Source organism: Parasteatoda tepidariorum, chromosome 9 (genome assembly GCF_982258835.1).
Source record: "Parasteatoda tepidariorum strain Cologne lab strain chromosome 9, Ptep-v5.0, whole genome shotgun sequence".
In the NCBI taxonomy this organism is placed as follows: Eukaryota; Metazoa; Arthropoda; class Arachnida; order Araneae; family Theridiidae; genus Parasteatoda; species Parasteatoda tepidariorum.
The window spans coordinates 18383671-18401324 of NC_141763.1; the positions used below are offsets into that span (position 1 = coordinate 18383671).

At 30.1% G+C, this 17654-nt stretch overlaps 1 protein-coding gene across 1 annotated transcript in view; it reads right to left on the reverse strand.

Moving 5' to 3' along the window:
• The window catches only part of LOC147803360 (uncharacterized protein CG3556-like), a 29919-nt gene extending 12780 nt beyond the window's left edge, over positions 1-17139 (reverse strand). Inside the window, exons 1-5 of the mRNA XM_087150967.1 lie at positions 16983-17139; positions 11843-12006; positions 10214-10397; positions 6096-6312; positions 2211-2455 (exon numbers count right to left, since the gene is read on the reverse strand). Coding sequence (XP_087007093.1) covers positions 2211-2455; positions 6096-6312; positions 10214-10397; positions 11843-12006; positions 16983-17037 — 865 coding nt within the window. The 5' untranslated portion in view covers positions 17038-17139. The remainder of the gene's footprint in view (positions 1-2210; positions 2456-6095; positions 6313-10213; positions 10398-11842; positions 12007-16982) is intronic.
• Positions 17140-17654: the final 515 nt, after the last annotated feature.

Genomic DNA, 17654 nt, shown 5'->3' on the forward strand with positions numbered 1-17654 from the left:
AAATATTACTTTTGCTTGCATCTCACTGCGCATGAAGCTGATCATTAAGTTACAAATCATTTAACAGATCTCTTTAACTGTAAATTATTACTGTATATTAACGTTATTTGCACAACAATAATAATTGTAAGACGGTTAATAAGCTTTGAAGACATTTCTAACTAACTTTATCTGAAAATGTAGCGCAGAATTACATTATATTAATTATAAAAAATTCAACTATTTTCTAGTTTTGAACTCGAAAATTGAGTTAAAAAACATAAGAATAGCTGTACAGGAAAATAACTTTATATTAGGGATGCAAAAATCTTTATAAAAAACAATATATTTACGACTTTTATTAGTTTTATGCTGATGAAAACCAAAACAAAATGGAATTGAATGAGAAAAAAGTGGATCCTACCACGTGATTTTCCGGCCAATAAAAATGCATGGACAGCAATGCAAAACACACCATCATTAGACATACTCCAAACAAAATGAAAATTTCAACAAACTTTAGCTAGTAAGTTTAGTTATAAAGATTCAGCAGACAGCATTATTAAAAATTATTACTTTTACGGCGATTTTAGCAGCAAAAAATGCGGACGTCAACGAATTGAATCTGAGGATACAACAGTTATTGCCAGGTAACTTGGTGACATATAAATCCGTTGATGCAGTTTGATTGAAGCTGCAAATTTTACAACAGAGTTTTTAAACTCATTGGATTTACCAGGCATACCACCGTATAATTTAGTACTCAAAGTAGGATCTCTGGTTATTTTGCTTCGTAATTTGAACCCACCACGGCTGTTCAACTGCGCGCGATTAGTAGTCAAAAAATTAATGAACAACGTTATCGAAGTCATTATTTTAAATGACAAATTCCGCGGTGAAAATATAATACTTCCTGGAATCCCTATTATACCCACAGATGTGCCAATTCAATTTAAACGCATTCAGTTCCCCATTAGATTGGCATTTGCAATGACAAGGATAAACAATGTTTGTGTCTTAGATTTGAGCACACCATGTTTTTCACACGGGCAATTATGCGTGGCATGCTCTCGAGTGGGCAAACCATCCAGTTTATTTGTGTTAGCTAAAGATGGAATGACAAAAAATATTGTACACTGCATTGAACGAAGAGATTAATATTGTTGACTAATATTTCCAGAATTCGTTACATATATAATTTATAAAAAACATTACTATAAATTAAAAAAAACTATTATTTGGTGTGTTGTTAGTTTCACCTTCCGTCATCGTTCACAGCGCTCCATGCCTCTTCCTTTCATATACCACAAACGCACACACTTACAATAAATAAGATATATTTTCATATTCTAGAAATAATTCATATGACAAAACAACGTTTGCCGTGTCAGCTAGTATATATATATATATATATATATATATATATATATATATATATATATATATATATATATATATATATATATATATATATATATATATATATATATATATATATATATATATATATATATATATATATATATATATATATATATATATATATATATATATATATATATATATATATATATATATATATATATATAATAAATAAATAAATACAAGAAAACACTAGGAAAGTTAAGAAAAACAATAAGTTTCATTTATTGCGCTTAAGCTGCAAGTAAACAGCACTCATTAGATAAGTTCAAAATGGAGAATAAAACAAAGAAAAATTATAGACATATGAAAAAAAGGGGATGGAAAGTAATAAGTAAAAAAATAACAAACAACATTTTATTTAAAAAAAAAAAATGAAATGTTAATTAAAAAACCGGAAAAAAGATATAATCTTTTCTTCCGTGTGGGCTGAAGAAAAGATTATATCTTTTTTTCCGGTTTTTTAATTAACATTTCATTATTTTTTTTTTTTTTTAAATAAAATGTTGTTTGTTATTTTTCTACTTATTACTTCCCTCCCCCTTTTTTTCAGATGTCTATAATTTTTCGTTGTTTTATTCTTCATTTTGAACTTATATATATATATATATATATATATATATATATATATATATATATATATATATATATATATATATATATATATATATATATATATATATATATATATATATATATATATATATATATATATATATATATATATATATATATATATATATATATATATATATATATATATATATATAAATGAAATGACGATAAAATCTTCGTTAAAGAACCTTTACCTCTGTTAAAAGGCAGCTCGGATGCGCTTTTGTACATTTTTAGGAGGTTGTCATATGCTTTGTCCGGCCATGTTTCATTGGCGTTGCAGAGGGCCAAGTAAGATGCCGGATGTGTGAAATTCTCAGACGATACTTGTTTTTTGAGAAGTTCCACCAAGTTGTGTCCGTAGAAATTTCGAGGATTGTGACAAGTGGAGAGTATGGAGTTTATGAAGGTGCTCAGACGCTCACTTGAAATAGAATCACTGCAAGAGATAAAATACATCCAAATTTTTTTAAAAGAATAATTATTAAATTAATCTAGAATGCATGGTATTCCAATATAACAAAACAAGAAAAAAGAAAAATTAAAGCTATATTTTGGATACACGCTTAACTTACACATGGCATTGTCATTTTATTTCATTTTTATTTTATTTATATTTTATAACAGTCGTTGAACAGCCGAGCCAATTCTTTTTGGGATTTACGACTACTAATGTTCAACTCCGTAGCCTTGTAATTTTGAGATCAATCCAGAAGACAAGGCAACTCCTATATCAAGTATTGGGAGAAATTTGCCATCGTTTAGGATTTTTTGATAGAATTACATGTGGATAGAATTACATTGCGTTACATGTGGAGAAAGAAAACGACAACCTCCCACGATTAGTTTGACGGCAAGGGACTATAACGCATGATTCGTCTGACACTGAGGATATTTCAGGTCAACAATGTGGTCGGTGCAAGTCGGGTGCGGAATTCCTATCGAGAAAATCTCGCCGGGATTTGAACCCGATTCTCCCAAATAGAAGGCGAACGCTCTATCCCCTAAACCCTCATTAAAAAATAAATCAGGAAGAATACTGGGAAAGATATTCTTACACTGCGCATCTACGTATTTGGACTATTTTTATAAACTTGATTAAGAGGCTTAATAAATACTTATTACTTCGATTTTTAATTTGCCACTTAAAATCTTGTGTTTAATCTTGCTAAGGGGCACGAAAATTTAAACCAGTTTTGCCAATATGTCGATATTTACCCAGAAATGTTTAGTGATAAATAACAGTGTCTACAATAAAATTTTTTTTCCTATGTTGTTAAACATAATTGTATGCGTACAAATAGAGAGTGGAACTTATATGGAATACATAACAGAAAAACATATGTTTATAAAAATATATTTTGAAAGAAAATCTTTATATCACTTTACGAATACATTATAGCATATTTGAGAAAAATATAGTTGAAATATAGTAAAAAAAAACATTTTTAATTGAATATGGTATAAAAATATAAATACTTTTGGAATATTGTAGGAAACATCCATGTGAGGATTAGCGAATACAATTGCAAAAAATTATGTTTTAAAATAACAGTAAACATATTTCGTTAAAGAAAAATAGTAAACTAAGAAAAATCAATTTTATAGTCCCTGGTAAAACTATTAGACGCACTATACGATTCTAGGCAAAATCGTTATTATTAGATGATACTATACTGCTTTATTGTCTTTACGCGACTGAAACCGGTTTGCACTTGTTTACGTTCTTGTATCAATCAGTTAAATTAGACGATATATTATGTAAATATAAACTCATGTTTGTGAAAAATTGCAACACCATGAAGGACTTACGCGAGTGAGCTGAAATTTTCAGGAAATGCAAAGTAGAGCATGATATGCAAATGATTAGAATTTCAGACCCGTAGTGCATGCGTATGCTGAGCAGCGCCCTCTGAACGGCGGATGGATCCGAATAAATAGACGGCTGTAGCCAAGCGAGTATGGTTATCGGTGGTTAGATGCTAGTGGTAAATGTTAGCTTAGTCATTACTTATGCCTATTCGACGAAAGAGAGCGAGATTTCAACAACTTACGGAGTTTAAACGGGGAGAATCATCGGCCTTCGTGAAGCTGGATTATCTTATCGTGCAGTAACCGCTCGTGTGCAGCGTAACAGCATCACAGTGATGCGTGTTTGAAAGCAGTGGATGGACGAGTGTCGGACAACTCGGAAATCCGGGAGTGAACCCTGAAATGTCACGTCAGCTCGCAATGATAGACACCTGTTCGGCGTGGCGCTAACGGACCGTACGGCTCCCTCTAGACAACTGGCAGCACTGTGGTCAATAGCTACAGATGCTTCATTGTGTGCTTTATCAATTCGTAGACGTCTGCTGCAGCGTGAACTGTGCGCAAGGACTCCTTTATGCAGGGTCCCCCTCACGCTAAACCTTCGCCGCCTGCGGCTGCAATGGGCCAACCAGCATAGGAACTGGCTTGCTGATTGGCAGCGTGTCGTGTTTTCTGACCAATCTCGCTTCAATTTGTGGTACCATGATGGCCGCATTCGTGTCAGACGCTATGCCGATGAACGCCATCTTCCGGAGTGCGTTATCGAACGCCACAGTGGACGAACACCCGGGGTTATGGTCTGCGGTGACATAGCATATCATGGACGATCTCAATTGCTACGAATTGTGGGTAATCTGAACAGCAACCGGTACATCAGTGAAGTTCCACAGCCCCAAGCTGTTCCCTTCCTTCAAGCCTTGCCAGGTGCTGTATTTCAACAGTACAATGCCCTTCCTCATATTGTTAGGACAGTTCAATCCTTCCTTGCATCGCGACAGGTACAACTTTTTCCTTGGCCTGCGTATTCCCCGGATATGTCACCGATTGAACATGTGTGGGATTTCGTTGGTCGGCGTCTCGCTCGTAATCCTCGTCCTGTTGCTCCTACAGACGAACTTTGGGTACGCAAACAAACAGTATTGAATTCTCTTCCTCAGACAGGCATTCAAAGTTTGCTTGACTCCATGCCATGCCGTGTAGCAGCACTTATTGCGGACCGTGGTGGTTACACAAAATACTGATTTCGATCTCTTGTTATTGTTTGTTTGCTTTGAAAGTTTAATCATTTATTTATACCACTACCACTCAAATGTGTATTAAATTTTATTCAATTATGACCATTCCTTCATGGTGTTGCAATTTTCACAAACAGGAGTTTAGAATATTTATTATATCAGATATTATATTAGTAAATTATAATAATTCAGCCAAATTATTAGACGCAATGTAGTTTTTAATAATTACATGCTTTGCACAAGTTTAGATGCAATACTTTTATATTTAAACATACATATTCAGGAGACTTTTTAAATGAAATTATAAAAGTATGCAAATTATACATCCTTGCAATCCTTTAATTAATAAACATTTCATTCAATTTATATAATTTTCGATTTATGCATACAAAATTAGAAATATCAGATTTTATGTCACTACATATTCGCTGTTCTTAGATAAAATCCTAACGCCTGTAAACATAAATTTCAAAAATTAATAAAATGCAGAAAAAAAGTATTTTTAACAATGTTAGTTGATCAAACACATCTCTTTTCTGTAATATTTATGAAGTTTCATTAAAACCAAAATATAGCTCTAATTTATGAACGAATTTACATAAATTGATAAGTTAAATCAAGACAAAAATTAGATAAATTTGCTTGCTGATATGAACTATTCGTTTTTAAACTTTCAACTCTATTTAAAGTTTTAGCTCAATTCGTTTCAGCTTTCTGTTGTCCACGTGACATAAGAATTTTCATTCCAAAATTCATGTGTTTACGCACTCATACTTATGACTGCTCACTCTCTTGATATTTAAGTTCTTGGTTACTAAAGCGAAAAATAGAATTCTTTCTAACAAATACGTGCAACTGTTTTATATTATAAAATTCCAGGGAGCATCCGTAAAATACAACGCCATTAAGTATTTTCATGTTACTAATGTATTATAATACCCTGAGATTTTTTATTTGGCTTAAGAGGAAAAAAAACAATTCTTTTTGTGTATTTGCATTAAGCTCTTAAGTATCAAACGCAAGTTAACTTACGGCAGTAAGGCTAATGAAATTCGCAGTTCCCGTTGTTTTACCATAAGTTCTTCCTTGAGATTTTTGCCGTCAAATTTAGCTCCCTCAGATAAGGAGAGAGCTGTTACAGCTTTCGGTATATGGTTGATCCATTTCCAGGAAGTTGAGTTACTCTTCAACCAATTAACAGCTTGCCAATAAGCTTCTTTAACACCCTCTATTCCTTTGGTACTATTATCTGTAACAGATATATAAATGTAGTGATATGTAGTACCGTGCAAAATAAAACAAAAACGAAACACCCAAAATAGCTTCTGATCTAATGATCAGATTTCCACATAGTAGTATTCAATCTGAATGGGTTGGAGGCCTACCAATAAACATGCTAATTAATGACAAAAAACGAAATTTTAAGTTAAGAAATATACTTTCTCTGAATAAGCATTAATTTTTTTTTGACGGATTCGGATTCCTGGTCCTCAAAATATGGGACGTTGTCACAATGTGCGGAATACGGTCCCAGTATTTTCGTCATTTGAGTGGTTGAAAGTTTGAACCCCTCAATATTAATTTTACTTTTTGCATATTTCTCTCTATCTCAAGATTTAAACGATCCGTGAAATATTTTGCTCACAATTCTAAAATGTTTGTCTAAAGATATATCTACGCAAAAAATCACTTTTCATAATTATTCATTAGATGTATTTATTTGTAAGGAACACAAATTGTGCTCCTCTTTTGAAGAATGTAATTTTATATGGCAAAATACGAAATCTGAGCTTAAGAAGTCGAATAGTATCTGTGCAATATTTTTTTAAGTAGTATTTTTGAAAAGTCCGAATGAATACTTGTTAAATAAATCGAGTGATTTGTTAATAAATTAGTGACTTGTTAAATAAATTAGATCAAAAGTTAGAATAATAATCATTCCACGCATTCTTATTAGAGAGATAAATTACATGATACTAGGAGGCTACGCCCCCTGCTCGCCAACCCCCGAGAATTGCTACGCAATCCTATGTGGTTCACGCCGTGAACACAATGTTCTAGCACAAAGACATAGTATATTATCATCTAAAACATAGTATTTTATCATCAAAGACATAGTATTGTACTTATGTAGAAGAATTCTATCGATGTTCTTATTGGCTTTTAAAAAAAGTATATTAGCTATTTAGATTGTACATGGTGAAAAAATCAAAACATTAGCTAAATGAAAAACATATTAGCAAAATAAATTATCAAATATTGCAGTTACTCACCTAAATTCAACTAAATGTGTATAATAAATTAGTTAATGCTAGAAATTCTGAAAGTTTTAGAAAAACATTTTATTATTTAAAAATATAAACTTTAAACCCTAACTTTTCCTTGTGAGATAATAACTCTCAAAAAGTCTTTCATTTTCAAGAACACAAAAATTTGTTTTATCGCCAAATGAAATATTTTTTGGGGATCAGCATTATTGAAATCAATTTCTATATTAATTAACATTTGTGATAAAGTGGACATGGATGACTTTGTGACCCGACAAATTTAACATGCACAGTCACCATTTACTACACGGAGAATCTTCAGAAGTCTGGATTCGAACTCCTGCTTTCAAGAACGTATGTCGAGCTTCCTACCAACCAGGCTAAAATAATCCTGTGATTTTACTTTAATACGCAACTTTTTTTATGAATACAGAATTATAAAAGTTTCTTAGGAGCTTTTCGCACTATTTGTAGTATTCAATTAAATTATTAATGCATCGTAAAAATATCTACAGTAATTGGGAAAAGTATAGTGTCGATCTATCTCCATTAATAGAGCATTGAGTCGAAATACAGGGTGTTTATAAATTCCCGGACCCATTTTGATGTTTAATAATGAAGATTTTGATGTTAAAATAATGAAGACATAAACAAACTTATGGCATTTATTGATCGAATAACTCATATATTTTCCTTTTCAGGTTTGAATATCTTTAGTTTTGTTAATATCGTCTGCGCGTGTGGTTAATTTCAGATAATTTCTTTTTCCAGTCTAAATATCTGTACTTTTCTAAATATCGTCTGCTTATTAATTGCCCTTTTCTCTCTTTCGTTTTTGGCAACTATTGCAGTATTATGTACTTTTGATGTGTTTGTTCTATGTAGTACTTTTCTATGTGATGTTTTATTCGAGCGGATATTAAGGAGAATGCATACACCACAAGAGAAAGCACAGATTTTATGGTGGTTCATAGAAACGAAATTGATAGTGCAAGCACAGAGAAATTGCAGAAGAATTTACCAAAAAGATCTTCCATCCAAAAGCAGCATGTTGTGGTGGAAAAAGAATTTTCTAGAAAATGCTAGAAGTGCGTCCCCGCACAAGTGATTTTGACGTTGAGCGTGTCAGACAGACATTTTTAGACAATCCTAGAAGATCTGTGAGATCAGCGGCAAGAGAATTGGATATGCCAATTTCGACGGTGTACAAGGTTATTAAGAAACAATTAAGACTGCATGCACATAAATTGTTCAAGGTTTGGAACCGGACGATAGGCCTAGGAGGATGGCGTTTGCAACAGATATGGTAGGAAGGATAGAAGATGCTGCTGATTTTTTGAAGAGCGTAATGTTCTCCGACGAAGCATCCTTTCATGTTTCTGGCATTGTTAATCGCCATAATGTGCGCATATGGGGATCTGAAAACCCCCATGAATACCGTGAGACACAAAGGGATTCTCCAAAGGTTAATGTGTGGTGTGGACTAATGCACGACCGAGTCATTGGGCCTTTCTTCTTTACAGAAAAGACGGTCTCATCAGTCGTATACTTAGACATGTTGGAAAACTTCGTATTTCCACAACTAGAGGAGCTTCAGCCACATGTCTTTTTGGAACAAGATGGTGCACCACCTCATTGGGGCATCATCGTTCGTAGTTCTTTGAATGACCATTTCCCAGGAAGATAGATTGGGAGAAGAGGTCCAATTCCTTGGTCACCCAGATCACCTGATATAACGCTGCTGGACTTTTTTCTTTGGAGATTTATAAAGGACAATGTTTACAGGAGGATCGTGTCGAACATTGATGACCTAAAAGCCAGAAGCTTGCCGCTACCTGGCGTGAAATTGACTATCGACTTGATATTCTCCGTGTTTATGAGTTATTAAACATGAAAATGGGTCCGGGACTTTATAAACACCCTGTATATAAATATAGACAAGCTTAGGCAGAGATATTATTTATTTAAACTGATTCCCCTTTAAAAACTTAAAAGAATATTTTTGGGCCATTTTTAAAAAAAGAAACAAATTCTTATGTCCTAAGGTATTTTTTTTAAATATAAATTATGTGATATAATTTTATTTTATTTTATATAAAATATAAAATATATAGATCTGTCTAGTTGAACACGAATGTACAGCAGGTAAATTTACGCCTTCAGTGTATGATATTTTTGAGAGGCAGAAAGTTTCAAATATTATTTAAGAAATTTAATAGTTTCAAATATTATTTAAGAAATTTAATAGTTTCAAATATTATTTTAGAAATTATGAATTAAAATATTTTTTTAGAAATTTTGCAATCACTTTTATGCAATTTAGCACGAACACAAATTTTCTTAATATGTTTGTGAGAGGTAAAATTTGAGGCGTTTATTGCCCCCAAACGCTTTGAAACGAGGAGGTATCGGGTTCGAATACCTTTACGAATCCACACTGGTTGTATCATTTTGTCTTCTTTCTCTAACTTATGCTATCTGTTCTATTTGAAAAAGAATTATAAACCGTTTTTTTCATTGAGCGCAAAAGCCTTTATTTATTTATTTATTTTCATATGCATGGATATAAATAACGACTTGATGATAATATATACATATATATATATATATATATATAACTTTAATTTAAATCGAACTTATTTAACGAAAAATTAAATATGTTAGCTTTACTTCTGCTGAGACAAATCTTCTTTAAAAAAATATAAAAGTTGACCATTACATGTGAATATCAATATTAGTAATACTTGTAAAGAAATAATTTAGCTATCAGTTTCTCACTTTTTTAATCTGTTCTTAAGCGAGGATGGTGAAACGTTGTTTTGTTACCTTTGCTGAAACATATAAAAAAAGGAAAGAGATTTAAAAATATTTATTTATGCGTACCGATGTTGTAGAGTATTTCAAAATTTGATCGACTAAATGGAGTGAGAAAGTAGGCAGAAACATAAAAATAAACAGTGACATTTGAGTAGACAGCTATTGGTTTCCTTTCATCATTGTTGTCACACCACTGCAATCTTTCTCCCGTTCTGTTGGCTGTGATGTTTAGGTAAACAAAAGCACAATTCTAAATAAATATATAAAAGAATAAATATATGAGTAAATAAATCAATAAATCAATAATAAAAACGTTGACTAACAAAGAGATAACAGTTTTGAATTTCGTCAGACCTAATACTAAAAACGCAGGGCTCATCATCTTTTAGAGAAGTGGGATGATTTTTTAGTGTTGATAAAAATTCATGAGGAAATTGACGAATTGATTGTTTTTTTTTCTTTTTCTTTTGGTCTGAAAAAAATAAATTGCTTATTCCTTTTTAGCCTGATTGAAAAAAAAGCAGTTCTTAAAATTCCTACCTCAATTTGTTATTCTCTCTCCTTTTAGTTTTTAGTTTGTTTAAGTTAAAAAGTTGTTAAAATTATAATTGGAAGAAAACAATTATAACTTGCATTGGTATCAGTCCTACACTGCTGCTGATAGTAAAACGCGGTTCCCAAACGGACCACCGAAGTGGTCTGGTGGGTGACTATTTAGTTTAGTCTGCGTATGGACCTAAGGTTCGAGATATCGGTCTTTGTTACTGTTCTGCCGTAAAGTGATTGACTTCGCACGCAGATTGTCAAGCTACTTAAGAGAGATTTCCATCCCCTCCGTAGAGAATCAATATTGTGATGACTTCGGAATATTCGAGAATGTTTCCCAGGCCGTCGCCAATAGCCCACTGAGCAGTACTAATTCGACGTAAATCAAGTATGTGCCTTATATGAATGAAGTATGCGCCGACGTGTATGTACCTTAAAAAGATTTTTCCAATTTTGGTCAAAAGCTAAAATAATTGTTAAAAGAAGTTGTGAGCAATTGAAATTTTTTTTTTTGCTCTTACATAAAAAATTTTATGTCACGGAGACTCAAAAATAAAATTGTTAAAACAAAATTTCAGGTATTGAGTAAACTGTTTTAACAGTTTGTAATTCCAATTTTCATTCAAAATATAACTATTTATTATCGGCTGCCATAAAGCGGAGAAATTAATAAAATATTACAGGAAGAAAAAGTGACGTTGCTATGATAAAAGAAGAATGAAATTGCAATTTATTGGAAGTAAAGAGGTATGAAGCGTAAGAGTTTTTTCTTGAAAATCAGACAGAAGTGAAAAATATTTAACGCTGTTCTTTTGTAGTGGCAAACTATTTTTCTTGACTTGACTTAATACTGCATTTTCTATTCTACTCTTTACTTAATTCCACATTCAATACAAATTTATTTTATTTCTGAATGGTTAAAAACCAAATTTTGCTTAAAATTAAAAAAAAGTCTTTTTGATGTATTATTTATAATATATATATATATATATATATATATATATATATATATATATATATATATATATATATATATATATATATATATATATAAATTTTTTCCGAAAAATATTTTGTTTATTGATTATAATACTTGATATTTTTGTCAAATTTCCTTCTTTTTTAAAATCAATAAATATCTGAAAATACCCATCCTTCAAAATCCAGGTTTTTCAGCTCGATTTTCAGCAACTTATTATCAGGATTCAAAATATTCCAACATTTCTCATATCTGCTACTTCTTGGACCAGGGAAAGTTTCGGTAATGTTGCCACGCCGATCTTTTAAATCCAAGCATTGAGATTGAATTGGCCCTGTAGAAATAATTTAAGTTTAAGAACATCAAAAGGTATGATTTTCTTTTTATCATAACACATTCAAGGACAAACGTCTTAAAAAATTACATTCTGCAAAACGAAAAATATATTCACTTGCTGATATTTATCGTTTTATCAATGACTTGTTTTAGAATTTAATGGCTCTATGACGTAGAATTTTTACTAAACATGTTTTTCATACTTCTTTCATTATTTTGTATTAAACCAGATCATTGAAATATCTATCTATCTATATTATATAAAACGCTAATACGTACGTATGTACGTATCAATAAAACCGATGATATTTCTTTTCTCGCGCTGGCAACAGTTTTCATTTTTAATTGATTGGATTCGGCGCGCAAGAGCACGTACTGAGCATCATATGTCTATCTATCTCCGATTGTCACCGAGAAAAAAACGGTTGGTTGGTTATGAGTACCGAAATAGTTCCTTTTCATTGGCAGAAATGAGAAGTGTAATGCTATTGCTATTTTATTTTGAATTATTTTGAATTGAGCGCTTTACTATTCCACGCTTTGTTATATTATTAGTTATGAGTTGAATGCAGTTTTAATATTTCATATTTATTTTAAGTTAAATTTCATGAATTTATTTCATGAATTGAATAAATTTCCCTTTTGTGGGAAAGACTTTAAAACAAAACTTATAACAGTTACTTTTCTCAACAACTGAAATTTAGAATAGTGTGATTAAGAAAAATATGTGAACTGTTTGCAATTTCAAATTAATATTGAAATGCACAGGTTTAGAATTTTCTACAGTGAAAAGTTTTCGGAACTTCAGTGTTCAAAAAAGTATACAAAAGCTAGACGTTAAGAACGTATCCAATGAGCGAGCAAAGCGAGCATCGGATTGCGAAGCAATCCGAAATGAACTGCGAAAGCAGTTCCGGGGGTTGGCGAGCACCAGCGAGCAGGGGGCGAAGCCTCCTAGTATTATATAAAACGCTAATACGTATGTATGTATCAATAAAACAGATGATATTTCTTTTCTCGCGTTGGCAACAGTTTTCATTTTTAATTGATAGGCTTCGGCGCGCAAGAGCACGTAGTGAGCATCATATGGCTAATCTATATTATATAAACCGCTAATACGTTTTAATTGATAGGCTTCGGCGCTCAAGAGCATGTAGTGAGTATCATATGTCTAATCGGGTGAATTCTCATCGAATTATCAAAAAAATTCTTACAAAATTATCTTCAACGAAGCCGATGCTTTACATCCGGCGTTCAGTACTATCTCATATTGTTTTACAACACATGGTTTTAGCGCTCTGGTGGGAAAGACTCTTTTCTCGCGTCAGCAACAGTTTTCATTTTTAATTGATAGGCTTTGGCGCGCCAGAGCACGTAGTGAGCATCATATGGCTAATCTATATTATATAAAACGCAATACGTTTTAATTGATAGGCTTCGGCGCGCAAGAGCACGTAGTGAGCATCATATGTCTAATCAGGTGAATTCTCACCGAATTATCAAAAAAATTCTTACAAAATTATCTTCAACGAAGCCGATGCTTTACATCCGGCGTTCAGTACTATTTCATATTGTTTTACAACACATGGTTTTAGCTCTCTGGTGGGAAAGACTTTAAAACAAAACTTACAACAGTTACTTTTCTCAACAACTGAAATTTAGAATAGTGTGATTAAGAAAAATATATGAACTGTTTGCAATTTCAAATTAATATTGAAATGCACAGGATGCACAATGAAAAGTTTTCGGAACTTCAGTGTTCAAAAAAGTATGCAAAGGCTAGATGTTAAGAACGTATCCAATGCGAGCAGGGGGCGAAGCCTCCTAGTTATATTTAATCTATGATTAAATAATACAGCATGAAATATCGGCGTCTTTTCTTGCTCTAAAATTTTCCTATCATGGTTCACAATAATTTTCCGAATTTTAACTTATTTGCAGCTATTTAGATCTAAAAGAAACAATTATTTATGATTGAAATTTATTTAATTTACAAAGTCTTACTATTTATTTAATTTAAAAAATATTTACTTTTTTTGAATTTTATATTTTAATACAAATATAATTCCGATAATCTAAAAGAGTTTTTTAGTAAATATTACACCGTTTTTAGAATTAAAAAAAAGTATGTTTACTTGTAATTAGAGCATCAGTAAAATCTCTCTATATATACGAGACACCGGTGTAAATAATATAAAATAATATAAATAATAAAAAAATAATGGAAGTTGAATTATATTTTTGTCAATTTTTGGGTGAAGCAAGAAATATACATTTCCACATTGGCATTAAAATTCTTCTTTTTATCGTGCTAGCTCCGATTTCGAATTATTTCGGATTAAAATTTTCGCCAAATACGAAGATATTGTTAACATAAAATTATATAATTCTGTCTTTGTTATGAAAGAATAAAGCAAAAACGCATTTCATTTAAAATTAAATTTAGTATAATAACTGCTGAAAAAATAAATTCAATAAATATATGATTAAACAAAATATTGAAATTGTGTAAAGCTACCAAAAGATCTACATGTAAATATCTCACATGCATACTTGCTCATAAATAAACGTCTTATAACAAAAGAAAAAAAAACTTCGTGAGTATTCATGAACTAGAAAATTATTATAAATGATACTTTAAATTCATTTGCATACTTATTAAGCATTACTTCGTTAAATAAATTAGGCTGATAAATTTCATAGTAAACGAAATTCGACAGTTTTTTTTTTGATTTCTTAATTAAATCTAAATTTTTAGGAGTGAGACTTTTTGCCAATGAAATAATAATAAAAATTGGGGTCGTTGAACATTCATCTATGCTAAACCTAGTTATCCATTATGCATAATTTATCCATAATAATATATATAATCCATAACATAAATAATCCATTATACATAATTAATTAGCTAAGTTATGCAATTATGCTTTTTTTTTTGGACCACAAAATTGTCCACACTTAGTGGTGGTCACAGTTTTTGTAAATCAAATTTATTAAATCGAAAATAAAGAGGAAAAATAATTTAATATTACTTAATATGAAGAAAAATTTCCTGTCAAAAAGAGGAAGATTTGGAAGTATGCAAATTATACGTTCATAATTTTAATTCATTGATACGCCTGTTCACTGATACATTTTTTATATTTTTTTATTCTATTCTTTAACTTATATATATGAAGAATATGAAGAATTCTTCATATATATAAGAATTATTCTAATATATGAAGAATTATCCATATATTAGAATAATTCTTATATATATTGGAATAATTCTTACATTAGAATAATTCTTATATATATTGGAATAATTCTTACATTAGATTAATTATTATATTCTTCCCTCAATATATGAAGAATTATTCTAATATAGCAATACGTAAGCTAAATAAAAATAAACGATCATTACAGCAGCAAAAAATATTAAAAAATAAAAAATTTTCAAAATAAAAGAATTAAAAATTAAGAAAAACCCAGAAAAATGCAATATTTTTTTTAGAAAAAAATACGCCTGTTCACTGATACATTTTTTATATTTTTTTATTCTATTCTTTAACTTATATATATGAAGAATATGAAGAATTCTTCATATATATAAGAATTATTCTAATATATGAAGAATTATCCATATATTGGAATAATTCTTACATTGGAATAATTCTTATATATATTGGAATAATTCTTACATTAGATTAATTATTATATTCTTCCCTCAATATATGAAGAATTATTCTAATATAGCAATACGTAAGCTAAATAAAAATGAACGATCATTACAGCAGCAAAAAATATTAAAAAATAAAAAATTTTCAAAATAAAAGAATTAAAAATTAAGAAAAACCCAGAAAAATGCAATATTTTTTTTAGAAAAAAATACGCCTGTTCACTGATACATTTTTTATATTTTTTTATTCTATTCTTTAACTTATATATATGAAGAATATGAAGAATTCTTCATATATATAAGAATTATTCTAATATATGAAGAATTATCCATATATTAGAATAATTCTTATATATATTGGAATAATTCTTACATTAGAATAATTCTTATATATATTGGAATAATTCTTACATTAGATTTATTCTTATATTCTTATATTCTTCCCTCAATATATGAAGAATTATTCTAATATAGCAATACGTTAGCTAAATAAAAATGAACGATCATTACAGCAGCAGAAAATATTAAAAAATAAAAAAGGGAACAAACTTTTTTCAAAATAAAAGAATTAAAAATTAAGAAAAACCCAGAAAAATGCAATATTTTTTTTAGAAAAAAATATTATTGATATTTAAATCTGTTGTATACTATGCTTGTAAAGGAAGAAATATTATCACAAATTGTATCCAAACCAAAATTATGTTTAAGAGAAAATTTTTTAGCATGAAATAGGATTTTCAAGTAAAGTACTAATAATGATTATAGTTTTAAGATCTACGTTTTTCAAATGGACTAAAAGACAAATAGTCAGGCTTATTACATGAAGAATTATTTTAATACATTCTGTAAACTAAATTTAAAATTCACAATTACTACAGCAACGGAAAATATATATTTTAAAAAAGAATGTAAAACTTATCAAATTTTTAATAAATAACAGTCTTGTAGATAACGAAAAGCATTGAGCACACCACTAAAAAACATCCAAAACATAAAAAGTTTTAGTAAAAAATTATTATTGAAATCAAAAACTGAATAATACTTGTGATGAGCAAACTTCATCATAAAGTGTTATCCCTGTGATATTATGTTTACACAATTTCAGACGAAATTTTTCGCATATTTTGGACTTAATTTTGAACTTTAGAGATTAACTAACAGGCTTGGTACAAACATAGAGTATCACTTTAAAGTAAAATAAGATTTAAAATTATAAAAGTTTAGAAACTAACTTACAGGCTTAGTACAAACATATAGTAGCACATTAAAGTGAAATTAGAAATAAAACTTTAGAACTTTGGAAGCTAACTTACAGGCTTGGTACAAACATACAGTAACAAACAGTAGGATAGATACGAAGCCCCACATATTTCTAAGATAAATTCTACAGAAATTGAAAAGCTGTCGTATATTAAGCGTCTTATCTTCAGTGATTATACTTCATACACATACTTTATATTTCATATTTTTGCCCGGTTTTAAGAATGACAAGGACATTTCAAGAATTACCTATTCGAAAGGATAAGATATAATGGGAATTCTTTTTTATTTATTTATCTAAATGCATTTGTTATACAATCTGCAAAAAAGTATGCGTTTTTATTGTTAGAGATAGAAATAAGGATATCCCAGAATTTATTATTTGCTTGGTGCTTAAAAATAGGAATTATATCCTAAGTCTCGAATCATTTTTTCACTTTAGTTTATGGTCTTGTAAATGTTATCATTTAAAGTATCAGTATGTGTTTCTTTGTTGCGCAATCAATTTGGAAAAACACTTGATTCCATTTTAAACATGCGAGTGAGAAAAAAAATCCAAGGTGGATCTGCATTGTGAGGTTAAGTTATTTCTGCTTTGTGAGGAAGATCAAGTCATCTTGATCTATCTAGTCATCTTCATTGAATATATTTATGAGGTGGTCATAAATTGGATTTTCTTTCCTAAGTACTGAACACAATTTATAGTCTGTTGGATATAGGACACG